This window comes from Electrona antarctica, assembly GCF_951216825.1.
Source record: "Electrona antarctica genome assembly, chromosome: 17".
Taxonomy (NCBI): Eukaryota; Metazoa; Chordata; class Actinopteri; order Myctophiformes; family Myctophidae; genus Electrona; species Electrona antarctica.
In genome coordinates, this window is record NC_136798.1 from 31,799,888 (window position 1) to 31,823,829 (window position 23,942).

The following is a 23,942-nucleotide window of genomic DNA, read 5'->3' on the forward strand; positions in this document are numbered from 1 at the left end:
AGAGGCAGCACCAGGAGGAGATAGGAAGGTGGAAGGGGTAGAAAACTGACGTTGTCTGCCTTTAGAATCATCACTCTAATAGAATTGGGGGGAAAAAAGAAAAAAGCCAAATCCCCAGCTGTGAAACTCCTAATGTTCTTATAGGCAAACTGACTTGGCCTGTGATGCAGAGAGCAGTTTTGGGGATATTTGGGGAGGAAGGGAGGAATGGAGCAAACATGTGTGCAAAAACACAAACTTTGTCCTGCACAAACATTAAATACCGTTGACAATGAATGGACAATGTTGAGTGTTCGTGTAAACACAAACATTGCGTAACACAAACATTGAAGACAAAAGTGAGGACGCAACTTGTGATTGGCCGGAAGGAGATGATGTATGATGATGTATTATGAGAGAGCGCCCCTCACTTCATACTTCATTTTTACTTCAAGTAGAAGTATCAATGCTGCTGAAAAATTAAGCCCCCCTCACGCATTAGATAGAATATCTTTAAATGTGTGCAGGGGCCGCAATTTTTACTTATTTATGTATATATGTTTATTTATTTGAAAGTGAAATATCCCTCTAAGGGAGGCAGACAGAGTGAGAGACAGAGTGAAGGAAGAGTGGCATTCTTCTGGCCTAGATGTCATTGGCTGATGGCAATGCATGGCAGGAGAGCCGTCAAAGCATCTTACCTCAGCCCCCAAGAAGCTTCTTTCATCCAGCCACACCACCTCCCTCCCTTCTGTTCTGTTCATGATGCAACTGTGTGGTCTTACCCCCCCCCCCCCCCCTGCAGAAGCGAGACCCCCACTTAATTGAGGTAAATCTTAGTCCCCCCACACCCCCCGAAGGGCCCACTCAAATGTAAATTATTTTAGAGTTGATTCACATTATAGCCTAACATACCAAGCCTCTGATGATGAAGCCTTGCAAATTCATCTTTTTTTCCCTGACACTATACGCCGCCAGTCAGGGGCAACCACCACAAGGCGGCACGTTTAGGGGAGCCATGGCATTTTAATGACCAGTTTTCTCCAGTGTCAAGAGAATTAAGGAACCAGGATGATTAAAACAAGCGCAAAAGAAGCTATAGGCCACATGAGCACTTAAAACGTATAGTATATGCATCGGCTATTCCAAAATAACCGATGTACAAGCTCACAACGTGTCGGGGGGGGGGGGGGGGGGCTTGACATGAAAGTATCTAAGAGGCACTGGTTTAAACAACATCAGGAAACAAGCCCAAATAAGTAGCTACATTTTATAAACAAGTGTAAGAACCCGCAACTACCACATTTTTACAAGCAACTTCACAGAGTAACAAGCCCAAAGTCGCTTATAATAAGCAGACATGACAACGCCGGTTTTCACACAGAACACTGAATTGATTCGGCCTCGCTCGGCAGCAAAGGTCAACAGAATGTGTACAGGTTGTAAAGAGGAAGTGGTGCGCGATAATTTGGTTGCAGTCAGGTGGGAAACCTTGTACGTCCAAAACTCGTTTAAAACAATATTTAAAATAGTGTCAAATAGTTGATCTACAAGCTCGCGACGCCTTGTGAACTTGCAGATCTGCTATTTTCACTACTTTAGTATACTCTTGTATGATGAAATGTACAGTGGTGGAAAGTAATGAAATGCATTTACTGGGACTGCATGTAAGTAACATTATGGGATTTTTTTGAGTGGTGCAACCACTCCAAGGAATAGCAATGTCCGTGTTAACCTATCTATGTGACTATGTGACTATGAGTAGCAGTAGGGGCAAAAGTGGCGCTGTTGTGCCAGAAACAGAGAGAGAGAGAGATATTGCTGCACTGTTGCCTGCTAATGAGAGAGAGAGGGGGGGGGGGGGCAGGGGGGAGTTGCACCACTCAGTTCACACAGGTGTGATTTTCTTTTTACTCAAGTATGTCCAATACTTTTACGTCTCTCGGATCCAAATATTGTAGTTTTACTCCACTAAATAATTTGAAGACTTTAGTTACTAGTTACTTTGTACATTTTGATTATTATTACCAAAAATACATTAACCACTTCAGCCCTTCGGCTATACATTTTGGCTATTTGAAAATAGCCGATCTACAAGCTAAGTATACAATTTAATGCCAATACTTGTACATTTTGAATTCCAGACTTTTACTTGTAACGGAGTTATGTATGTGCACATTGCTGTATTGATACTTTTACTTAAGTAAGAAAAGTGAGTACTTTTTTCCCACCACTGTTCAAAATCTAAATTTACAACCCAGGTCGATGGCGGAGCCATTAGCCGATCACCGGAACCACCCCCTCTCACTGATGGGTGGCGACGCCCTATCTCACTGAAGGGTGTGCATTGATTATCATTAATATTGTACATTTCAATACATAAATTATCCCCTGTTATTGAGTGGTGTAAACCACTCCTACGACTGGCTTTGTTGAGTGGTGTAAACCACTCCTACGACTGGCTTTGTTAGTTTACGTGTCTGTCTGTCTGTCTGTTCGTACCAAAAAATGAGCACGGTTGCTATGGTCACCCAGTTCACACGGGTGTGATTTCATTACGTCAGACATTACGTCAGACCACAGCTGATCAGTCTATATAAGACCTTACACCACTCAGTTCACACGGGTGTGATTTTTATTTTTGAATACAAATAATGGTAATGTTGGACGCAAGCGGTGTGGTCACAATGAGCGAGGGAAACCGGCTACGCTGCAGCACTCGGGCACGATGGCACCCCTCCCCTAATTATTACATTATATTATTCAATGCATTATAAATCAGTTGAATCGGCTGCCTCTCCTCCCCATCAGATCTGCCCGGTCAATTGGGGCTTTTAAATCCCTACTTAAAACACATCTGTTTGTCCCTGGCTTTTAATTTCACTTGAGCGTATCTAATTTGTTTAACTCTGCATATTGTGTTCTGTGTTGATGTTTCGTTTGTTTTGATTTAACCATGTACAAAAAAAAACGGTCAGCTTGTGTTGTTATAAATGTGCTGTATGCACAGTATAAATACAGTACAGTATAAATACAGTACAGTATAAATACAGTAAATAGACAGTTTAATTTGATTTGATATATCGTCGCTGTCGGGCGGCAACCTCGTCCAAAATGGTCACTTTTCAGGAAATGGAAAAAGGAACCTGTGTTCAAATGTGTCCAATGTAGTTATTATTTAATCACAAGGTGTTGCCAGTATAGGCTAATTTTAATTGGGGAACTCATTGAACTTAACCTTTGACAAATCATAGAATAGTATCCATCACAACGATCCACTCGCTGATCTCGTTGAAAGACGCAGTACAGTGGGGGGGGGGGTAACTGTTACGTTGTGATAATCCATTCCATAGTTATGGGCAGTGGCTTGTTTTCGCACCAAAACCACCAGAAAGCAGAGATAAGTGGATTTTTATAAATCTTTTAGCATTATCCTAAACCAGCTGGAAAATATTGTGATAACGTGACTTCTGGGTGCACACTTCCTCGTTGATCCTGGGATCATTCACAGGCTGTTGTATAGCCTCCTCTATCATAATCATGCACGGGAATGGCATTAAAAGTGAGGGGATTTCTTAATCGAATTTGAACGTGTATGGCTCGAAATGTGTTAACTACTTTTCCTGAGGACCCCCTGGAACCTTCTCCAAGGACGCCTGTGGGGGCCTTTTAGAACCAATGGTTTAGCGTTACCGAATGTTAAGTCTCCCACATGAGTCATCCAAAAAGAAAAACGAAATAACAAAAACAAGGTGTAGCCCTATGCTTTGGCATCCTTGCCCCCCTCCCCCCCACCCCCAAGCTACTCGAAGGCTGTTACTGTACACGGCCAACGGCGTGAGAAACATCATGTGACAAGCAGCGCGATGCTGAATGGATCGCTGGGCCGGAACGGTGAGGAATAGACGGTATAAATCTCTGTCCCGGCTGTGGCCGAGAGGAGAGAGGTGCGGAGCGCACAATGTCACGGCCGCTGCCCACCCAGCCGCGAGCGAGTGCAGAGGAGAACGCCCACCCCTCTGATAGGTGGAGAGAGGGGACAGAGAGAGGTAAGAATGAATCAAAAGCTGACCCACTTGAGAGTCAGAATTTTGGCTTTCAAAAGGGTGCTCACACACACACACACACACACACACACACACACACACACACACACACACACACACACACACACACACACACACACACACACACACACACACACACACACACACACACACACACACACACACACACACACACACACACACACACACACACACACACACACACACACACACACACACCAGCCCCTACAGCACCAGTCTCTGTTCCACATCCACCTTTTGAATTACTCGTCCAAAGTGGTGTGGAAGAAAAGCGAAAGCTGATTGTGACCGACGGCGGTTAGATTTATGGTTCAGCGGCCCAACGTTGTGCCAAAGATGCAGGACGAGAGCACTGTGCATGGTCAGACCGACAAGATGCAGGACGAGAGCAGTGTGCATGATCAGACCGACAAGATGCAGGACGAGAGCAGTGTGCATGGTCAGACCGACAAGATGCAGGACGAGAGCAGTGTGCATGGTCAGACCGACAAGCATCACAGTGTCCTTGGGCTCCTGATGAGCAGGTTGTTGGCGCATTGCATTGGTTTCCTCTGCCATATCGGTGTGTGAATGTGATGCACACTGGAAAGCATTTTAGATCAAAGTGCTATACAAATGTTTGTATTACTTGTGGGGACATCAACATTTTAAGACGTTGACATTTTCGCAATTTGTTGACATTTTTAACCGTAAGCCAAAAGCCAAAACATAGGCGATCTACAAGCTCACAACTCGCATGTTTGTAGATCAGCATTTATTTTTTGCTTTAGGCTTTTGTCATTGCACGGCGTGCCAATAATTATGAATCGAGCATAACTCTAATCCTAAACCTAACCTCTAAATGTCTAATCCTAAACATAACTCCAACCTGAATTTTCTAATAGCTGTAAAAAAAAATCTATTTTCAACCATAAAACAAGACATTTCTCTTGTGAGGATCAGGAAAATGCTCTGCCGTCCTGCCGTCCTGCCTGTAGTTGGCGCTATGCGCGTGCCGTGGGGAAAAGGCCTCTGTGCTCCTTAATGTTGTTTTCCTTGGCATTACTGTCGGAGGTATCCACTGGTGACTCATGATGGATTACATCCCTCGCCTCCCCTCCTTCCCTCCCTCCCCACTAACGTGTGACTTAAATCAGGCAGCTCGTGGCGTGGACTCACTGCCAGTGTTGCCACATTTTGCGAGAGAAATAAACAACCAGGTCTATGAAAACAAGCCCAAAATAAGTTTGTGTGCGCACGCACGCGCGCACACACACGCGTACACACACACACACACACACACACACACACACACACACACACACACACACACACACACACACACACACACACACACACACACACACACACACACACACACACACACACACACACACACACACACACACACACACACACACACACACACACAGCAATGCAATGCAGACTTAACACAAATCTTGTATGGGGGGGTGGGGGCTGGCTGGCTGCCAGCGGTATTGCAGCTGTTCGTGCTCCAGACAGACAGACAGACAGACAGACAGACACACACGTGCAGTCATTGGAGCATTTAGGCACCGCTCAACTTAAAAAACATAGCCCAAAGTCACTTAGAATAAGCAGACTTGCCCAGGCGGTGGCGTAACCGTCTGGGCACCCGACTGGTAATCCAGTCGCAGTGTGCCGCGGGTTCGACTCCCGAGCCCGACACGGCCTTTACTGCATGTCTTCCCCCATCTCTCTCCCGTTTCCTGTCAGCCTACTGTCTGTCCCTTCAAAAACCAATAAAAGGCGTAAGCCGCAAAAAAATATATATAAAAAAAAAAAAAGAATAAGCAGACTTGGCAACAGTGCCCACTGCAGCACTAGAAGAACACAACACATAGACACCCCCCAGCTATTCATGTCAATGAATGTTGCACACTGATGTTTGAAGGACCCGGAAGAACGCTCTACAGTAGTTCCGCATATTTCTTGATTTGAAAAAAAAAAGCGAAGTAGGAAGTGCTGAATCGATTCATGAACGAGCACTCTGTGTTAAACCCTGGCCAGCTGCTCGCTCTTTTGCTTGTGCATGTATTTCGTTCGCCTGAAGTTAGGCTACAGCTTTGGCCAGTGTGTGTGTGTGTGTGCGTGCGTGCGCATGTGTCTCCCTGATTCAAGCTTCAAAGGTCTCTTCATGGTTACATCTAGTGGGCACCCACACTGCGTGATTTCTTTCTACGTCCGAGACTAGACATGGTAACGCCCCGCCTGCCTCTGAGGCTTTCCTCCGAGGTGGTGGAAAGCCTGGTGAGGCGAGGTTTGGTTTTCTTTTTGCAGATAAGTAAGCATGGGATGGGACCGAGGCTACGAGGTTACTAAAATATCTTTTTAGTATTAGTTTACTATAATTAGATTAATACACGATAATCAACACTAACACTTTAATTTAAGTGTCAGCCAAATCAAATCATAGTTGTTCAATCAATTATTCAATCAAAGCAAACGGCACAAACAATATTAGTTTGCCAACTTTGCCTCTTCTACAAAAATTTAAGTTACAAGTTACTGTCGTGTACTTGTATTATTTCCCACCACGGAGTAGCCTTGCATCTCGGAGGACAGGCAAGACGTCGGCAGTGTCGGTAGGCCAATCAGAGGCAGGCGGGGCGTTACCATGTCTAGTCTCGGACGTAGAAAGAAATCACGCACCCACACTCACTAGATGCAACCCTTGCACCAGAGGCCCTCCTCCTTCCACTCTCAGCTCTTCCAGTGTCTCCTGAAGCGTGTGATGACTCTGCATCCAGGTGCCACTAGAAGCAGTCAGGCCTGCATGGTGCTAGTGACCCTAGTGTCAATCGCTAGGGAGACAGAGGAGGAGGCCATGGTGACAATGTATGATGGAAGGTGACCTTTATACCTTGACGGGACCGCTCAGAGGTCGTTGCACATGCTCTGCACTGAGAGCACTTGCCCTTCTTTTCTGAGCAGACCGCCATCACTCGGTGCTCTGCGAAAGACATGTCACGGCGTCTCTGTCGGGTATGTCCAAAACTGTTACTTTGCACGATTCAAATTCGAAACTGGCAAAAGTAGCAGACAAAATGTAGGCAAAAGTAGCAGTTGTATCACAAGTCACAACTTGATACAACGTTGTGATACATTTGGCATGAATAATGGCTAGGGCCTATACTTTTTCAGAAAAGCCCGTTAGCCACATAAAAAGGTTTTTCAGTGTAGAACTTCACTGTCTGTACATATCTTAATGATCTAGTTATCAACATATGTATTTTGACATGACAAACCGTCTAAGCATTCTTTCGAGCTACATTATAATATCAATATAATCAATTCTATTTTTAATAAGAGAGTGATGTCAAAGTAAAGCGCCAACCAGTGCACATTGGGGCTAGAGGCGTATCTACAATAAGGCGAGGGCAGGCGTCCGCCTGTCCAAATCCATTTCTGGCCTGGCCAAAATCCATACAATGAGAAAAAAGACGACAAAAACAAGACCTGAGAACTATTATTGGACAGCTGATTGGCCCTCAATCACCCATTGGAATGTAAATGCATGCCTTTCAGCCTTTGTATCCTACTCGTCTGGCAGGTATATCTCTTTGAAAACCTTTAGTGCTACGATTGTGCGCGGGGAGACGACAATTAACACTTATCTTGCCTGCCCAAAACGTAATTCCTGGATACGCCACTGATTGGGGCCATCATTGCTGTGAGACATGAGGTTCAGCGTTGGTGGTAGTGTGTACTACTCACTGTAGTTGTAGTCTACTAACTGTAGTTATAGTATAATGTAAGTGTCCCAGATGCTATCTAATTATCCCTGCTGTATATGAACCAACACAGGGCTGGTCATAAGCAGTCTATGCGGTTAGTTACTTATAGGGCGACAACCACTAGAGGAGCCGGTGAGCATGTCATAGTCACATAAATTGTTCCGATTAATTTAGAAACCTGTGAATATTAACACCTCAGAAGATCACAAGCTTGGCCTTTTTCTTTCTTCCAATGACTCCTGTTCAGTCATCTCTGGTGAGATCAGCATAAGTCATTGCCAATGAAGATGTCTGCTCTTTAATACACCTTCCTGGCACTAGACAGAGGGAACTGAGACGATGACTCATAGGGTAAGTCAATTGAGCGTCACATCAGGTGAGGTTGTGGAACTGCTACTTTCGCTATACTTTTGGGGCAAATCTTTGTACAAAGAAGTAGGGTGTTAATTTACAAAATAAACAAAACAGTTGACATTAAGCCTTTGTTCCATGGCCCCTATACAGTAGCGTGCTTCATTTTGTATATTCCATCAGATTCTGAGTGGGTGATGATGAAACAAAACACAAATAATGCTAGGATAATGGAGATAAGAGGTTTCTGCCCGACACCACCATGTACATACTGTGCATGGTGGTGTCTTATCTCCACTATTACATTTGAAGTACATTAACACCCTACTTGATCATACTACAGCGTCACACTAAAGCAGTTTTGGACATGTGACGTTTCCACCCGACAGTGACGACATGGCGGTGTGAATGCAACGCAGGCGAGCAAGGCTTGCTATTTTCATTAATGCAATTGATTATCGGAAGGTCAACTAAAGCACTTGTTCTGTATAAGGCAGCTCTGACTACAGTGTGGGCTTGTTATCTTGTTTGCCTGTTTTTAGCCCCCCCTGGGGGGGGGGCAGATCTAATTGTGCCGCCCAGAGGAGACAAATGATACACAGACTTATAAAGCTGCCCCCGGTTGCCTTCCAGAGGAGGTCTGCATCACGGTGAACTATCGCTGCCCGTGGGAGTAAATTGCTCTCCGCTGAGGGGGAGCAACAGAGGGGAAAAGAAGCACCATCCATTCGTCTCTTTGCTCTAAAACCCTTTTTCTTCTTCTTTTTTTCAAAGTGGGGGCAAACTGGAAAGGAGATGGAAAGGAGACCTCACAGCAGCTCCAATAGGAGACCTCACAGCAGCTCCAATAGCAACGTGTTACTGTACTTAATCACTTTCAAAGTTTGGGTCACGTCATTATAGGAAAGAAAGAAAGAAAGAAAGAAAGAAAGAAAGAAAGAAAGAAAGAAAGAAAGAAAGAAAGAAAGAAAGAAAGAAAATAGCACATTGCCCATTTCCGCCACACAACACCATTGTACAATGAAGTAGGAAATAGAGCATAACGGTATAATTCTCCACATTCTTCCTGTTTTTATAATTAAACACCTTGATATAGTTTTCGTTGTTGCTAATCTTGTGAAGCAAAAGCTTTCCCCACAATACTGATGCTGGGGTTCAGTGGTTAATTTGCATTTGATATCAAACGCATGGGTTCACAAAAATAACCTTCGTCTTCCAGCCCCCCGACACGACATCCCAGGCGTCAACAAACGAGCGCATATAAAAACATAAAGCCGTTTAATCTCACATTTTCTGTTGATCTCGACAGAAAAAGGCTATTTAAGACTCCAATGGTGTTCATTTCATTTGACAGTCACCTAACCATCTGTTCCTGCACCCCCTCTCTCCCCCTCCCTCGCAGCACGGCCGCAGCCGGCCCTGGCGCACGCCACGCCACGGCACAGCGGCAAGGATCCACCGGGTGACGCTAATTAATAAAGGGCATCTGAGCCGCCCGGAAAGCGGTTGTTTACTCTCCCGACGTTAGCATCGGTGCGTGGCGGAAGCCGCTCACCTCTAGCCGCGGGACTGTCATCACGACGTTAGCATCGGTGCGTGGCGGAAGCCGCTCACCTCTAGCCGCGGGACTGTCATCACGAGGTGTAATCACAATCAATTCAGCCACAAAAAGAGGAAATCAACACAAGTCTTTAAAGCTCATCAAATCGTCATTAATTCTCAAGTCAGAGAAAAGCGAGAGTCATTAAAAAGGGCCTGGCCTGGACGTGATGGCCATACCTAGCGGTCTGACTCTGTACGCTACGCTGCCGTTCGATGTGGGAAAATAATGTACCCAATGTGACAACAACGAGAGTTCCTCTTCAGACCAAACTTCTGCCGGGGGATTTCAAATGCATCTTCAATTAAAACTTGCTAAGCCTCATTAACCAAATGAACCCTTGCGGTCCCTGAACATTTGTCGAAAATAGCTGATCTAGAAGCTAGCGTTGCAACACATTGTAAACTATATTATGCATGTTTTCTGCGGTCAATATAATGGCTTAACTCAATCACTGCCAGATTAAATACATAAATCATGTTTTTTTCCCGTATTCCCTTACCTTTTAATAAGAGACATTGCCCCTTTGGGTGGAAAACTCATATGTCCAAAACTGTTATCTTCCAGGATTCAAATTCAAGAACGGCAAAAGTAACAGCTTGAAGCTTGAAATGCGTCTCTTAGCGCCACGTTTCAAGCTTGCCGTTCTGCTACTTTTGCTGTTTTTAAAGTTAAAATCTGGAGATAAGAGGTTTCTGCCTGACAGCAACGGCATACTGCTTCGAAGGGCAAATTCTCAGTTGAACAGTACAAAAAGAGATAACATAATATTCAACTGAAAAAAAAATAAACTCTTTCTATACACAGAGTATAAAATTAGCCTTAATGGGTATGAATGTAGTGCATGGGTTCCTTTCTTCTTGATTAGGATAACAAATACCAGAGTTTAGAAAAGAAGAATGCATGGCCTAGCTAAATAAGTAGGCCACGAGGGAAGAAAGACAATGGGGCTTGAGCCAGAAAAAAGAAAGAAAAAAACTTTTAAGCTCCCATAACAATGGAGTTTTATGGCAAAGACACTCAACATTCCTGGCTGAGCTCCTCTCTACTCGCTGCTCGCCATTCAGCTTCGCCCGACACGGAATGCTCCAATTTCCTTCCCTTTCTTTGTTTTTTTGCGCCTTCTCGTCCTCCTCTCCCCGTATGGTTCTCTTCTTTTTTCCTGCCCGAAACGCTAACTTTTTTCCCCCGGCTTCATCTTTTGAATGAGTGACACCACTTTGACTCGCCGTCTTTCATCTTAAATATTCCATTCAAATCTCCATAAATGAATACAAAATGAATACTGGCGGGAATAAATTAGCCGCACACTAATTAGCCGTTAAGCCATCTATGAATGTCACCATCTTAAAGGATGATAGGGGACCAGGCAGAGTGTGGTTTCTCAATGAGAGAGAGAGTGGCGAAGGGGATCCTAAGCAGTATTGCCAGATTTTTCAATAAATAAGCAACCAGGTCCACCAAAACAAACCTGAAATAAAGCGACTAGGTTGTATTATGTTACCACTTTAAATGTGTATACATCGGCTCCATTTAAATATAGACGATCTACAGAAATGTAGATATGTACGTTTTTAAATGTTCTAATGAATTGAAAATGGAGGACCCTGGTGTAAACAAGTCTAGTGCTTTTCGGTTTCGTCCTCGAAGTAGCAGTTTTTATATTGACTTGTGCTTTTGTTTGAAATATACCCATTCTATGAAATACAATTTTCAATCAAACAAGCTCAAAATATGTCACTTTGTGACGCGTTGTGAGCTTGTAGATCAGCTATGTTTCAGTTGTTTTTTTGAACGAACTGAAACAACATTTGGAAACAAGCTCCTCAAAAACTGCAACCCGCAACCAGCCAACCACCAATATACACAGCTTATAATAAGCAGACATGGCAACATGGCAGGGACAGGGGACAGGGACGTCCCCCCCCGTCCCCCCCCCCCCCCCCCCCCTCTACATCCAACATCCTACGGGCCTGACAGGGAGCACCGAGGGAAAGGGGGACTCACTTAAAAAAAGTGTCTGTCTTCAAAGGGAAAGTGTATGGGGCGCACAGGGACAGTGGTGACAGAGCCATATTGGTCACACGGGGGCTAACACTGGGTTATTCTGGAGGAGTGAGTGTAAATTAGGACTCCAGACACACATGTGATTAATCTCATGCGGGGAAAAACAAACTCCCACACCTGACAAGAACTGCAGCTGTATAAGCAGTGGTGTGTACAGTAACTACTGTAAGTACATTTCCTCAAGTACTGTACTTACAGTTTTGATTTATTTTACTTTACTGGTACTTGTACTCCCCTACATCTCAGAGGCAAATATTGTACTTTTACTCCATAAAATTATTTGAAATGTTTAGTTACTTTGCAGATTCAGATTTTTGTAAGTGTCCTTGAGCAAGACACAGAACCACTGCTCCCAATGAAGCAGGTTGGTGCCTTGCATGGTTTCCTCCACGTGTGTCAGTGTGTGTCTGTGTGCGTGTGCGTGCGTGCGTGCATGCGTGCGTGCGTGCGTGCGTGCACCATTAATTCATAGTGTAACTAATGATTAAAGACAAAAACATGCAAGAAATAGCTAAAATAGCCAATCTACAACTCACAATGGCAGGCTTGTACATTGTAACTATTGTGATATTCAAGATATTCAAGGGACCATGGCCATGTACCTGTCCATGGCCATGTACCTGTCAAACCACTTCAAAGGAGTGAGGAACACCCATGGGCACAACACCAGATTCGGCACAAACATGGGGATAGTATGCCACTACCAGAATGTGGAATGCCCTACCACCATATATATATATATTTTACCTGTGATATTGAATTTTGTTGTTATTCTTCATGTCATGTCTATAAATTGATTGCATAGAGGGCCTACATGGAAACAAGACCGCATTTCTGTCTAATAAACGGGAAGCACACGCAGATCGGACACACCAATGGTCCGACATGCGGAATCACTTCTCTTGTATAGGATGGTGTGTCGTTATGTCTTGATGAATTGAACACACAGGACCGCATTTGAAACAACAAGCCCTCAGGTCTTTTTGTGTTATCCTTTTGGCTGTACCTCTGCACTTTTTTGCAATCCGTTAATAAAGTATTCCATCAATCAGTGTTAATCTTGTCGACTAAAACTATATTATAAATAAATGCAACTAAATAAAACTAAAACTAAAAACTAAATATATTGAGTATAAGTAGGCCTATAAACTACACAAAAATGTTAGGGATTGGTTGTGATCGGGTGTTGGGCTCTGAAAATAGCAGATCTACAAGTTCACAACGCTGCGACGCATTGTGAGCTTGTAGATCAGCTATTTTCAGCCAAAAACAAAAATCAACTGTAGATTTAGTCGACTAAAACTACACTAAAACAAAAACAAAAGACTGACAAAAAATAAAAACTATTCAAGTGTGGTATAGTCATCATCCACATGTTGTGGTTAGTTTTGTTGTCTTATTAATTTTGTAAGTCTCTTGTTTTTTTCATGTACTGTTTAGTTTGTAGTATATTTTTGAATCTGTTAATTCTTGAAGATAATTTCTGAAATGCTCTGAAAATGTAAAAATCTGGATAAACAGATATAAAAGAAACAACGCTGAATGTATGACCCTGTACTTGTTTACAAATAAGTGTAATGTAGGTTTGTGAAAGCGTCTCCTTTCCCCCTTTTCCCTTCAGAGCTGCCCAAATGTTCGTCTTCTTTGTTTTTTCTTGTTTGTTCGTTTTTTTTGTTCCAAAAATAAAAATAAAATGTAACTTTGGTCACCATTGAGAACATGGGAAATATATCTTTATATATATATGATTGTAATGCACTTGATCTCATGATGTAGTTGTTCATTATGCTTGTACACGATGACCGAAATAAAAACATAATAAAAAAAAAAAAAAAAAAAAGAAAACGCTGCAACCTGCAATCAATCAATTCAAAAAGCTGTGAGTCAGTGGCTTCATCATCATCATCATCATCATCATCATCATCATAATAATAATACTCACACTGCACGATGAGCTCCACGATGGCCTCGCGCGGCTTGACGTTGAAGCCGTTGTACTGGCTGGTCTGGCAGCGGTACGAGCCTGTCATGTCGCGCGACACGTTGACCACGCGCAGCGCGCCGTCGTAGCTCTCCGTCTGCATGGCGCCGTCCGGCATGGGCGCCTCCTTGTCGGCGCGCGACCACAGGATGATGGGCTTGGGCTTCCCCGACACCAGGCACTCCAGCTCCACCGTGTCGCCCTCGCGGGCCACCAGGGGAGACTTGCCCCGCGGCACTGTCAGGTTGGGGGGAACTAAGAAAGAGAAAAATAGAGGCGGGACTGATATGGGGATCTAGAAAGCCGGCGGGCGGGGTCAGGGGTCGTGGTCGACAGGGAGGCGATGGGGGTGGGAGTCGAGGTGGGAGAGGCGGCGTAAAGATGGGGAAGGGGGGGCAGCGAATGGGGCGTTTCGAGATGCGATGGACACACAAGCGCACAGACTGAGCAGGTATAAAAAAAGGGCAAAGTCAACACAATGAGCAGCAGCACAGGTGTTATACGCTGCGTTCACACTGGCGGATACAAAAGATACAAAGAAGGCTACACAGCATAATGTTTAGCTTGGTACCTTTGCAGCTGAAGTTGAAACCGCCTCAACCTTTTTGAAGCTTTGTGGCTGCTGTAGCTTTTGTAGCTCAGCTACAGACGTTGGATGTATCTTTGTATCGTCATGAGGCTGGCTTCCATCAATGGTAGCCTGCTGTGTCTCCTTAGCTGCCAGTGTGAAAGCATAAATGCTTCATTTATCCCCCGTCGTTCAGTGGGAATAGCCCGACTGCAAAGCTCACCATGCGCCATCATGAGCTCTACACCGGTTGTATGAGCTCACGATGCGCCATCATGAGCTCTACACCGGTTGTATGAGCTCACGATGCGCCATCATGAGCTCTACACCGGTTGTATGAGCTCACGATGCGCCATCATGAGCTCTACACCGGTTGTATGAGCTCACGATGCGCCATCATGAGCTCTACACCGGTTGTATGAGCTCACGATGCACCATCATGAGCTCTACACCGGTTGTATGAGCTCACGATGCGCCATCATGAGCTCTACACCGGTTGTATGAGCTCACGATGCGCCATCATGAGCTCTACACCGGTTGTATGAGCTCACGATGCGCCATCATGAGCTCTACACCGGTTGTATGAGCTCACGATGCGCCATCATGAGCTCTACACCGGTTGTACGGCGGAGTAGAGCTCACGATGCGCCATCATGAGCTCTACACCGGTTGTATGAGCTCACGATGCGCCATCATGAGCTCTACACCGGTTGTATGAGCTCACGATGCGCCATCATGAGCTCTACACCGGTTGTATGAGCTCACGATGCGCCATCATGAGCTCTACACCGGTTGTACGGCGGAGTATAAATCGAGGCCTTTTCATGTTAATAAAGCAATGAGAGCGATGGGCAATGCGGAGGAGAGCTGACAAACGATTCCAACAAACAAACTAAGATCATGACTAGAAATGCATGCCTTTTCAGACCACCATCCTGACTAAGAATCAAACCTGGGGACCACACTGTTGTGTCGGGTTGGAATACGGGTTAGAGATTACGGGGGATTCTGCCTGAAAAGCCATCTGTAACTTCACAAGGGATTCACAGTGTTTGTGGATCTTAATGAGGTACTCAGAAGGGAAGGGACGATGTGAAAATTACATGTCACGATTATTGTGGCAAAAATAATTGTGATTAATGATAATGAAAATGTGCTTAAAACTTAAAATGTCACTTTTGTTTAAGCACTTGAACCCCCAGTATCCCTATTCTGAGTGGAACGTTCTCCAAAAATAACCAATTAATCTACTTGTAGAAAGCTAGTCGAAATAACAGCATCCACATTTCCACAAAAAAATGCATTTACTAATCAATATTCTCTCTCTCTCTCTCATTGTGGGTGCCTACACTTTCGCAGACGGTGCCACACAGACAGTGCCACACAGACAGTGCCACACAGACAGTGCCACACAGACAGACACAGACCAAACCGACAAGTTTCATTCTGTGCACAGAATGAAATATTACTCACTTTTGTCAAAGGCCATCTTAGTCATAACTGCATCACTATGACAACGACCATAATATCCATCACCGCCTCAGTCTATAATCCATAATGTTGTGTGATGCACAACCATCAACACAAGACCATAATTCCCTAAGGCCATAGAATGTATATAACATTCCATAACATACAGCACTGAGCACTGTGCCATTATTCCAGACCACAGAGCTATATTTCCACTCACCAACATTTAGCTGGAGTTTAATGTTTAGCTTTTAGTTTTTCTTTAAACTGAAGCCTTAATAATGTAAGTACAAAGTATGCGTGCGTGCGTGCGTGCGTGCGTGCGTGCGTGCGTGCGTGCGTGCGTGCGTGCGGGCGTGCGTGCGTGCGGGCATGCATAAATATGCATTTCTATGTATACATGTGTCATGTATGTGCATTAGACCAGGATTGAGGACAAGTATTGGACAAGAAACTAGTTGATTGGGGTCGGCAGGTCAAACCGGGGACATGAATTGGTATTCACAATCAGATTGAAAGGGAAGTTTCATAGGCTGAGAGGGTGGGCGTTTAGGGTAAGGGGATATGGAACACATGCTAAAGGACATTTTTATTTTTGGGTTCATGGGTTCATTTATTCGATAATGATTAGTGTAATGATAATAATTAAAAGATGACTGTTAAAAATCATGTATTGCTTTATATTGTTATAGCGTATTTTAACTGATAAAAATTGAAAGCGATAAAAAGATTTTTCATTTTTTAATTATCATTACAAACTAATAAATGAATTATTGTGCCGTGGATTCGCCAAGGCTGTAAATGGTAAAAATGGTAAATGGTGCATTTATATAGCGCCTTTATCCAAGGCGCTTTACATAGATTGTGCATTACATTCACCCATTCACACACACATTCATACACCGATTGCGGCGGAAGCCATGCAAGGTACCAACCAGCACATCGGGAGCAATTTGGGGTTCAGTGTCTTGCCCAAGGACACTTCGACATGTAGACAGGAGGAGCCGGGATTCGAACCGCCGACCCATGGATCATTGGACGACCTGCTCTACCTCCTGAGCCACAGCCGCCCCCTGTAGTTTGTATGATAATGGGGGAGGGTTATGTCATTAAAGTGGTGTATTTTGTATGATAATGGGGGAGGGTTATGTCATTAAAGTGGTGTATTTCGATTGGGCCTTTTGACTCAAAGGCTTTCACTCCTTTCAGCTTTCAGGAAGAAACCAAAAATACACAGAGAAGACATATTTGAATATTCTAACCACACCTGGGGGTCTATTAGAGTAATGTAAACTCCATAGACACATACAAAACACCTGGGGGTCCATTACAGTAATGTAAACAGTCATGTAGACACATACAAAACAGTACAACAATCACAGCACTAGACCTTTAAGAAAAAGTATCAAATATCAATACTGCAATCTAGAAATACTAGTGAAAGTTACCAGCGAGGAACATTTACTCGAGTAAAAGTGCAAAAGTATTGGCATCAAAATATACTTAAGTACCAAAGGTAAAAGTACTAATTTTCCAGACATACCATTTATGATACCACACGGCATCATAGTATAACATTTATTAAAAACCTTTTGAAAATAGTTCTACTTTGTAAGCTCACAATGCATCACATTGTGACACGCTATATGAGTGTGTAGATCGGCTGTTTTCGAAGAACCACAGTATATATATAGGGCTGAAGTGGTTAACGTGTGTTTTGTAATAATTCCATTTTTTTCTTCAGTTTGTCAAGGTCAACACCTCCTCCTCTTCAGTTTTGACTACATCTACCGGTGCCCCCCAGGGGACAGTGATTTCCCCAGTCCTGTTCTCGCTCTATACCAACAACCTGAGGGCCTCGGACAGTGCGAGCATGGCCGCGAAGTTTGCAGACGATACTGCTCTGGTCGACACCTCAAAGAGCCCTGCTCACTTTGAGGAGGAAGCAAAGAAGCTTCACCAGTGGTGTGAGGAGCACTACCTTCAGCTGAATGTGAAGAAGACCAAGGAGCTCCTCATAAGCCCTCGGAGGAGGGATGACCTCGACCCTATTCCGCAGCTCACACTGGGTGGGGAGGTGGTGGAGAGGGTCGGCAGCTACAAATATCTCGGGACAACTATTGACAGTGGGTTGACCTTTAATGATAACACACAGGCCATCTTCGCAAAGTGCCAGCAGCGGACTTTCCTCCTACGGAGGCTGAGATATATGGATGTTGGAAGTAGAATATTTGCCTTTGAGATGTGGTGGAGTAGAAGTAAAAGTTCAGAAAATTGAAAATACTCCAGTGAAGTAAAAGTACCTCAGAATGGTACTCTAGTACAGTACTTGAGTAAATGTTATTAGTTACTTTCCACCAATGCAATGTCCCCGGCAGGTTTGCACAACCGTGCACGTGCGCGTGTGCATACGTCCTCAGACAGGTTGTACCAGGCTGTCTGGAACCTCACACAGTTTGCCTGCCAACGGGATTTGTTTAATTAGTACATTTGGCTATAAAAACACAGACTCCTGGAGAGCTCTCTGTGTGTATCCGTGTATCTGTGTATCCGTGTGTGTGTGTGTGTGTGTGTGTGTGTGTGTGTGTGTGTGTGTGTGTGTGTGTGTGTGTGTGTGTGTGTGTGTGTGTGTGTGTGTGTGTGTGTGTGTGTGTGTGCACGTGTGTGCGTGCGCGTGTGTGTGTGTGTGCGTGTGTGTGTGACACGTTGCGAGCTTGTAGATCTGATATTTTAAGAGAAATGTATGCATTTTATACGTTTGAAAACTGGTGAAATGGGATGATTCATGCACAATGACTAGGTTAATTCTGCTTCTGGTACTTTAAGTACATTTTGATTCCAATACCTTTGTACTTTTACTCAAGTACATTTAGAATACTGGACTTTTTACTTGTAACTCTACATCGTGGTATTGATACTTTCACTTGCAGTAAGTAAAACAAACGTCTTCACTTCTTCTAAGCCACTTCCTGCCAGTTGGTTGGTGGGCACCGGCCATGCTGACGCGCAAATAAACCATCTCTAGCCCATGATGAAACCCAGCTCCGCTTCTTTCCTCCAACCATCAAATCACTGCCATTCCTCTGGAGATGGAAGGCTCAAAAACTGGAATGAACTTGTGCCACATCGAGGGTTTTTTTTTCTTTTTTCGCCATGATGAAATAGCCGGCAATTCGACCAAAACAAGAAAGAAACACTGAGACCATAAGACGCATTCCACCCCCTCAAATCCATTTTCTTTTTTGGACTTGTTTGAAGTTTGGTTATAGAAGAAGGGAGTGAGCTCAAAGGTTGTTTTCTGTCCTTTAAAGTGAGTGTGGCATTACTGGCTCTATCTTCTGTTAAGTTGAACATACTAAACTGGTGTACAATTTACAATTTAGGCATTTTAGCAGACGCTCTTAATCCAGAGCGATTTACAGTAAGCGTACACATACGTGGACATAGTGTGTACACACTGTGAAGTTCTTACAGTAAGCGCACACATACGTGGACATAGTGTGTACACACTGTGAAGTTCTTTACACAAAGTTAGGTAGCAGCTACTGGGGGAAAGCAAAACTAATGCTGCTAGTATATACAATATACCATGATTATATGCACATTTCATGATGCTCTTGAATCTAGTATATTCTCTCTTGTTCTTTTTTGCGCTCCCTTTCTTTCATTAAATCTTTTTACTATTTTCATCATTAGTCTGTTGTTATTATCTATGTGGCTGCATTGAAGGAAGCCAAACCAAAATTGTATGTACTGTACCTGTACACAGGATGTAACAATAAAGTACAACCTTGAACCAACCTTGAATCTGTCAGGAGTCAAATTCGGCTGAATTCATACACATTCTTCCTTCTGAACCTTCACACAATCACACACTGTACTCTCAACAACTCAAAGCATTTCACTGCCAGCTGAGGCCAATTCTAAAAATGTCAGTTGTCTGAAAAAAACATGTTGCTATATATCGTTGTCGGGCAGAAACCTCTTATCTCCATATTATAACGTGTTGGGTATTTAATTTTGTATATTAACACCCTCCTTGAACATAATACAGCATCACACAAGCATAAAAAGTAGCAGAAAATTTCACGGATGCTTTCCAGGTTTTAACAGTTTGACTGCATAATCCATGTTCCACACTATTTAATCCATGTTCTTCCCCTGCGTAATACGCTAAACCCGCTATTTGTTTTATGTGTTTAATTCGCCGTTTTTTAATAATTAAAAACCTGGACCTGGTGACGAGGCCGTCACGTATGAAGACGAAACCGGAAATCGAAAATGAGTTCAATGCAAGTGAACGCTGGTTCTCTGCGAGCCCTTACTGCTTGTTGTTCTTCCGCACCACGACGGTGGATTATTTTTCGGTTAGACAACAAGCCATGGGACTATTTTCAGGGGAATTTTAATGGATCAAAGGCACAAATACGTCGGCGTTTGCTCCAAAGGTAATTAAACAATCCCGGCAGCCTCGGTATATGTCAACTTTTAATAAAAAGCCCTCAAGTGTTAATGGATTGTGGTAAAGTGAGTGTGGAGTTACCATAGGAGTCAGATCTAAAACAAACACGTTGAACCAAACGGTACACCCGTTGTTCCTTCTGAACTTTCACAATCACACGCTCAACCATAATCACAACAACTCAGGAGCATTTCACTGGCAGCAATGAAATGACTATGCTATTAAAGGTCAAAGTATAAAGTTTATAGTTTGTTTCCTGGCACAGTGCTGCTGCGGTCTGTTGCTTCACATAAAAATAATATACAAAATAAATCACAACATCATGACAAGCTTCCGACACGATGGTAGACTATTGTTTCTCATAAAATCACCTTAACCACATGTACCCTATAACCTGGTTCCCCCAGCGTTTTCTCATCTCACCAAGAGAAAGGGTCAAATAACCACATCTCAAAGTGTCTATAGAGTGCCACTTCCATTGTATGTACTTCCCCTGGAAGTATCACTACACGGTTTTCACGCCCTCTGGGATTATAAATCCCAGATTTGCACATCATCGACATTATCGTCTCGGTCGGGTGGAAACCTATGTCCAGAACTGCTACTTTCAGGATTAAAATTCAAAAGTAGCAGATCGACTAAGTTCGAAGTGTGTCGGCTCAAAATCGAGCTTGCGGATCTGCTACTTTTGATGATTTTGTGTGATCAAGGGTGTTAATATTAATGGAAAAATCACACCTGTGTGAACTGAGTGGTGTAAGGTCTTATATAGACTGATCAGCTGTGGTCTGACGTAATGTCTGACGTAATGAAATCACACCCGTGTGAACTGGGTGACCATAGCAACCGTGCTCATTTTTTGGTACGAACAGACAGACAGACAGACAGACAGACACGTAAACTAACAATGCCAGTTGTAGGAGTGGTTTACACCACTCAAAAAAAACGTTGACACAAAGTGGTTTCTGCCCGACAAAAACGGTATATGTGAGTTCCTTGGGCAACACTTCCTCTACTTCCGTTTAGCCTAGTGGTTTTCAAAGTGAGGAGCAGGACCCTCATGGTTCCTTGAGGAGGTCAAAGTGAGGAGCAGGGACCGGACCCTCATGGTTCCTTGAGGAGGTTCCAAATGAACCCATTCCCGGTCTGTAACAATCACAGTTATGGGGGTCCTTGGAATTCTTAAAGTACGAGAACCACTTGCTTAGACACATTGTACCTCTTGAGTTAACTATTTATATAGGGCAATTATTATGTATTCAGGCATATTTGGCTTCCAGGGATCCTTTTAAATGGCTATGGATAAGATATATTATTGACATTTAACATTGACAACATGACAACAAAACAGTAAAGGTCCTTGCAGACTGGACACGTTTTTCGGAAAACCAGCGGAAATATCCGAAAAATGCAGCAGCGTGCAGGGACCTTTAGAATGATAAAGTATGAAAGTATTTAATTTCATTGCACGCTGCTGCTGTAAGATTCAGCATTTATTGTTCAGCAACTCTGACGAAGTGCTTGGAACAAAACTATGGCATCAAGCTCTTTGATTTGCACTTTGGCACATAGGAGTCTTCCCAACGGCAGAAGTTAATATTATTCAGAGACGAGGAGAGTCTGCAAATGATTTGTTGCTTGTTTCAATTCTGAATGGCTCACAGTGTTCTATTACTTCTATTACCTTCACAGCTGATTTGGCTTGCATGCTGGCAATAAGACTCGCTTTTTTTCTTCTCGCAATTTCAACCGCATTGTTGTAGATAACAAATAGAGACTTGAAAATTGAAACAAAAGCATCTCACAGCCAACAGCACGGCCTGCCTGACCTGACAGGCCCGATAGGTTGATTGCCAGATTGGGAGGAATGGTAAATAAATATTGATCAAGGTTGAGAGAGCAAGACAGAGCTGAACTCACAACACCGCAACACAGTGCATACTCAGTCTGTCTATAGAGTGCAATGGGGGGATTTAGGATTCAAGGAAAAGTACAAAAACATACATACAAAATGACTGAAATCACTCCCTGCTCATCCCACTGTCTCTGTTGGGTGTAAACCTCATAATGGCAAAAGGTAACTGAAAAGCAAAATAAGTATCATATCTACAAGCTCAAAGCGCGTTGCTTTGCACCACGTTTCAAGCTTGCCGATCTGCTACTTTTGATGTTTTTGTGAGAAAACACAAACAGTCGTAGTGGTGTATAATATTATGTGTAGTGAATAGTGATCAATATTATACCCAATAAGGGTATTTATCCCACAATGCATTGTGAAATGCAGGTCACTAAATCCTACATACAATCATGCATTGCGCTCAAAGAAAAACTTGAGACATTAATCTGGCACGTTTTAATCGCGCGGCAGCAATGACGTCATAAACGTCATGAAAGTTCACTATCCACGAGTTTCCCACGTCCCTTGAGGCCTTGCGTGAATTATTATTCCAAAATAGGGTCCAGGGACCCTCACGGTTCCCAGAGGGGGTTTCCGAATGGACTGTGACTCTGGGAGTGCCGGAGCCCAAATATGTCCATTATTTGTACACTCTCAGAGTTATGTGTACTTGAAATAAACAAAACAAAAAAACGTCCATGGTGCACCATGCTACGAAAGACTTTCAGCATGCTTTTAATTTTCTCTTATTTCACTTTAATCACTCTCCAATCCTCAACTATACACACCTGGCTGTAATTAGCACGAGTGACTACAGCTACACCTGGAATTCCCACTGATAATAGTGAGAGGATGTTTTGTCTGTGAATAAAACCCAGTCATGTTTTTGTTTCCGGCAAAAAGCCCTCCTACTGACTGGTGGTGTTGCAAATTAGCATCTGCTACTGTAAGCACTGTGATGCTTGCCTTGGACATCTGTTCTTCCCTATGCACTGTACAGTATGTACAGTACACTGTATCCGACCCTATCAAATAAAACGTGTTGATTGTTAATATTGTCGCTGTCGGGGCAGAAACCTCTTCAAACTTTGTTTTTTTTTCCTGTAAATGAACTCCATAATTGATCACAATACAGAGTCACACAAAAGCATCAAAAGTAGCAGATGTGCAGGCTCAAATGTATTTTTGTTTTTCTTTTGTTCATTTTCTGAATACAAATACAAAAATGTTATTACCTGCCATCTCTGGTTTACTTCCCGTATAGTAAGAGGACGCCTTTTTAGGAGATGGGAAGCTGGTTGGAGTCTATTAATTCCAATGGAAGAGTGAACGTGAACACAGCTTCTGAACCATCGCGAGATTTGGAGCCCACTTAGGAGCCACGGTTTGAGCTTGTAGATCGAATATTTTTTCATATTTTGATGTGACGCTTGTAGTATGATGAAGGGGAGCGTTAATTTACGAGGGGAAAAAAGATAGCAACATAACATAAACCGTAAACATATGGAGATGAAGATGTTTCTGCCCGACAGATTTACTATGATGTGATTGTTACCGTATGTGAACCAACGTGTTTGAGTTTTAAGTTCCTGTGTAGCCAAAAGATAAAGAGCATGTGCACGTAATGAATAATAAAGTGGGAGGCCACCTCATCAGAAACCGAATGATAAAACTTAGCAGGGTGGAAAATGGGCGGCACAGAGACAAAATGTTCATGACAT

The 23,942-nt window shown here is 43.4% G+C and overlaps 1 protein-coding gene across 3 annotated transcripts in view; it reads right to left on the minus strand.

Annotated features, from left to right (window-relative positions):
* LOC306940377 (MAM domain-containing glycosylphosphatidylinositol anchor protein 2) overlaps window positions 1-23,942 on the minus strand; it is a 388,778-nt gene that overhangs the window by 129,788 nt on the left and 235,048 nt on the right. For 2 of the 3 annotated variants that reach the window (XM_079525425.1, XM_079525426.1), the window contains exon 9: window positions 13,786-14,106. In XM_079525425.1, the coding sequence (XP_079381551.1) occupies window positions 13,786-14,106 (321 nt within the window). The remainder of the gene's footprint in view (window positions 1-13,785; window positions 14,107-23,942) is intronic. The other variant, XM_079525427.1, reaches the window with a different exon arrangement.